Genomic DNA, 3164 nt, shown 5'->3' with positions numbered 1-3164 from the left:
CAGCTCATCCAAATGGATCGTCCAGAGCCTACAGCGCAGGTTGATCCAAGAGTTAACCTAGAAGAAGAAGAAACGTCCATGAATAATAGCGCCACTCTATAAATTAAGTCTTCCATGGATGACATGATCGTCCATTTGGGTCGTCCATGAGCAATCATCAGATATCCTTGGACGACTAAACAGTCCTACACCAGACGGACGATAGCACAACACTTCGAATAAGTTAACTTCCGTTGGCGGTTACAGTTTTATATCCGTTGAGGTAGTTAACTCCGGATTTTGTTGCGCTTCCACAAATCCTGGGGAGGTTATTGGACAAATAACCGTCCCAGGCTCCCTATATAAGGGACCGGTCTGAACCCGACAGCGGTAAGATTTTCTCTGACACAATTTTCCAAAATACTTGGAACTTCTTTCTCTACGAAACTAACTTCTCCATCGGAGGGGGTTCGACCGGTCTTCTCCGGTCTCCTCTTTGATTCTGTTTTGTTCCTTGCAGACCTTCCACCGTTTCAGTTGCCCACCGAAGCCAGGCCATTCCACCTTACTGATTCGGAGCAATATCAGTTGGCGCCGTCTGTGGGAACCGAAGGTTGTTTTGCGACTTTCTTTTCCGCGACAAAGGGTTAGGATGGTCAGGACAAGGTCAAGGGCTACTAGCCCTGGCCGTCAAGGAAGCAGAGGCGCTTCAAGTGATCCCCAGCGTGATCGCCAATCTGCACCAGTCATGCAGACGTCGTCCGTTCAGCATGTGCAATCCATGGCGGCTGCAATGGCGGAATTGACTCGCCAAAACCAGGAGTTGAGAATAGAGATCAATTAGAGAAGACAGACACGTGAGGAACACGCAGGACAGACACAAGGCCATGGTGACAGAGAGAAAACTGAGATTGGAAGTCAGTTTAGAGCCACCACTTCACGGGCGGTACCACACTTGAAAGAGGAGGTGGACCAAATGAAGAAAGTCATGGAGGAGATGAAGGAGAACATGAGGAGGACGAATCCTATAGAAGATTTGGTCCACAGAACTGACTCTCCTTTTACAGCTTCCATTAATGGCCACCCTCTGCCGTCAAAGTTCAAACTGCCTTCCCTGGACTCGTATGATGGGACACGTGACCCCTTTGATCACATTGCAACATTCAAGACGACAATGCACCTTCAAGGGGTCCCTGATGAAATCATGTGTTGAGCCTTCCCTACTACCCTTAAGGGCCCTGCACGAGTTTGGTTCAGTAAAATACCCCCAAGTTCCGTAAGTTCTTTCGAAGAGTTGAGCAAATTGTTTGTTAACAATTTCATCGGGGGACAGAGGCACAAGCGCTCCTCGTCCAGCTTACTGACCATTGAACAATGGGAGAACGAAAGCCTGCGGTCATTCATCACTCGCTTCAACAGAGAAGCCCTTAGTGTGGACGAGGTGGACGATAAACTTCTACTGGCAGCCTTCCACAATGGGATTAATTCGGATTTATTTATCCATAAGCTATATGAGAAGGAGCCTCAAACCATGGCCGAGCTCGTCCATTCGGCTCAGAACTTCATGAATGCAGAAGATGCAATCATAGCCAAGAAGAGGAAAAGAGCTGAAAGGATGGAAGCGCACCCAGCTCGACACTCAGAACAAGCCCCTCGTCCAAAGAAGGGACGGATGGAAGATAGGAAGGAACGAGATAACAGGAAGACAGGTCCCTTGGGAAGAAGCCAGAATTATACGCCCCTGAACGCTCCGCTTGATCAAGTGCTCATGCAAATCAAAGACGATCCTTCTTTAAAATGGCCAGAGAAGATGAGAGGGGATCCCAATAAGCGCAATAAGAACAAATATTGTCGCTTTCATAGGGACCATGGGCATGACACGGATGAGTGTTACGACCTGAAACAGCAAATTGAGAACCTTATCAGACAAGGAAAGTTGAGGCACTTCGTTGGAAGGGATCGTAAAGATGAGAAGTTGAAAGGCAAAATAGAGGAATCATCCCGGCCCCCACTAGGAGAGATAAGGATTATCGTCGGAGGGAACTCGATGGGGCAATCTTCCAAGTCGAAGAAGACGTATCTCAAAGCGGTACAAAACGTCCAGCTCTCTGGACGATCACCAAGGACGAGATCAATGGACGAGCCAACCATTTCCTTCACCGACGAAGATGCTAAGAGGATCCATCACCCGCATGACGATGCGATCGTCATTACACTGCTTATTGCAGATTATACAACCAGGAGAGTGTTAGTTGACAATGGAAGCTCAGCAGACATATTGTACTACCCCGCCTTCCAACAGATGAGGCTTGGACGGGATCAACTTCGTCCAGTCTGCTCGCCACTGATAGGATTTTGAGGAATGAAGGTGCAACCCGTGGGTACCATTACATTACCAGTTGTGGTAGGGTCATACCCGCAACAGATAACTAAGGAAGTCAATTTCCTCGTGGTAGACTGTACCTCTTCATACAATGCCATTATTGGAAGACCCACTCTTAATAGTTGGAAAGCGATAACCTCTACCTACCATCTATCAGTCAAATTCCCTACGGAGTATGGAATAGGACAAGCACAAGGAGATCAGTTGGCAGCCAGAGAATGCTACTTGGCCATGATGGCTTTGGACGAACAGGTGCAGACAATGAGCATCGAGGAAAGAAGAATTGTTGCAGAGCCCACGGAAGTATTGGAAGATGTTCTTTTGCAAGAAGATGATCCCGAGAAATTCACCAAAATTGGAACAGGTATGAAGGAGAAGGCGAGAAAAGACCTCATCCAGTTCCTGAGAAAGAGTATCGACGTTTTTTGCATGGAGTCATGACGACATGCCAGGAATCGACCCGAGTGTGATCACTCATCGATTGAATGTGTACCCCTTTTTTAAGCCTGTTCGTCAGAAGAAGAGGGTATTCGCTCCCGAGCGGGATAAGGCGATCAAGGAAGAAGTTCAGAAACTGACCACGGCACAGTTCATTAAGGAAGTCTATTACCCGGATTGGTTAGCCAATGTGGTGATGGTGAAGAAAGCTAATGGAAAGTGGAGAATGTGCGTAGACTTCACTGACTTGAACAAAGCATGTCCCAAGGATAGTTATCCTCTGCCACGCATTGATCAGTTGGTGGACTCTACTGCTGGACATCAGTTGCTGAGCTTCATGGACGCCTTCTCAGGATATAATCAG

At 47.6% G+C, this 3164-nt stretch overlaps 1 protein-coding gene across 1 annotated transcript; it reads left to right on the top strand.

The window, feature by feature from the left end:
- Positions 1-1594: 1594 nt before the first annotated feature.
- On the top strand, positions 1595-2338 carry LOC126696534 (uncharacterized). Its single transcript, XM_050393254.1, has one exon. The coding sequence runs from the start codon at positions 1595-1597 to the stop codon at positions 2336-2338; it is 744 nt and encodes a 247-aa protein (XP_050249211.1).
- The last annotated feature ends 826 nt before the right edge of the window (positions 2339-3164 follow it).

The sequence above is a fragment of the Quercus robur genome, chromosome 8 (assembly GCF_932294415.1).
Source record: "Quercus robur chromosome 8, dhQueRobu3.1, whole genome shotgun sequence".
Lineage (NCBI taxonomy): Eukaryota > Viridiplantae > Streptophyta > Magnoliopsida > Fagales > Fagaceae > Quercus > Quercus robur.
The sequence above is the reverse complement of the archived record's forward strand: the minus strand, read 5'-3'. Positions and strand labels throughout refer to the sequence as shown.

Bases quoted from the DNA above. Each gene is read 5' to 3' on its own strand.
- LOC126696534 (XM_050393254.1), top strand. From the start codon at position 1,595: ATGGAAGCGCACCCAGCTCGACACTCAGAACAAGCCCCTCGTCCAAAG.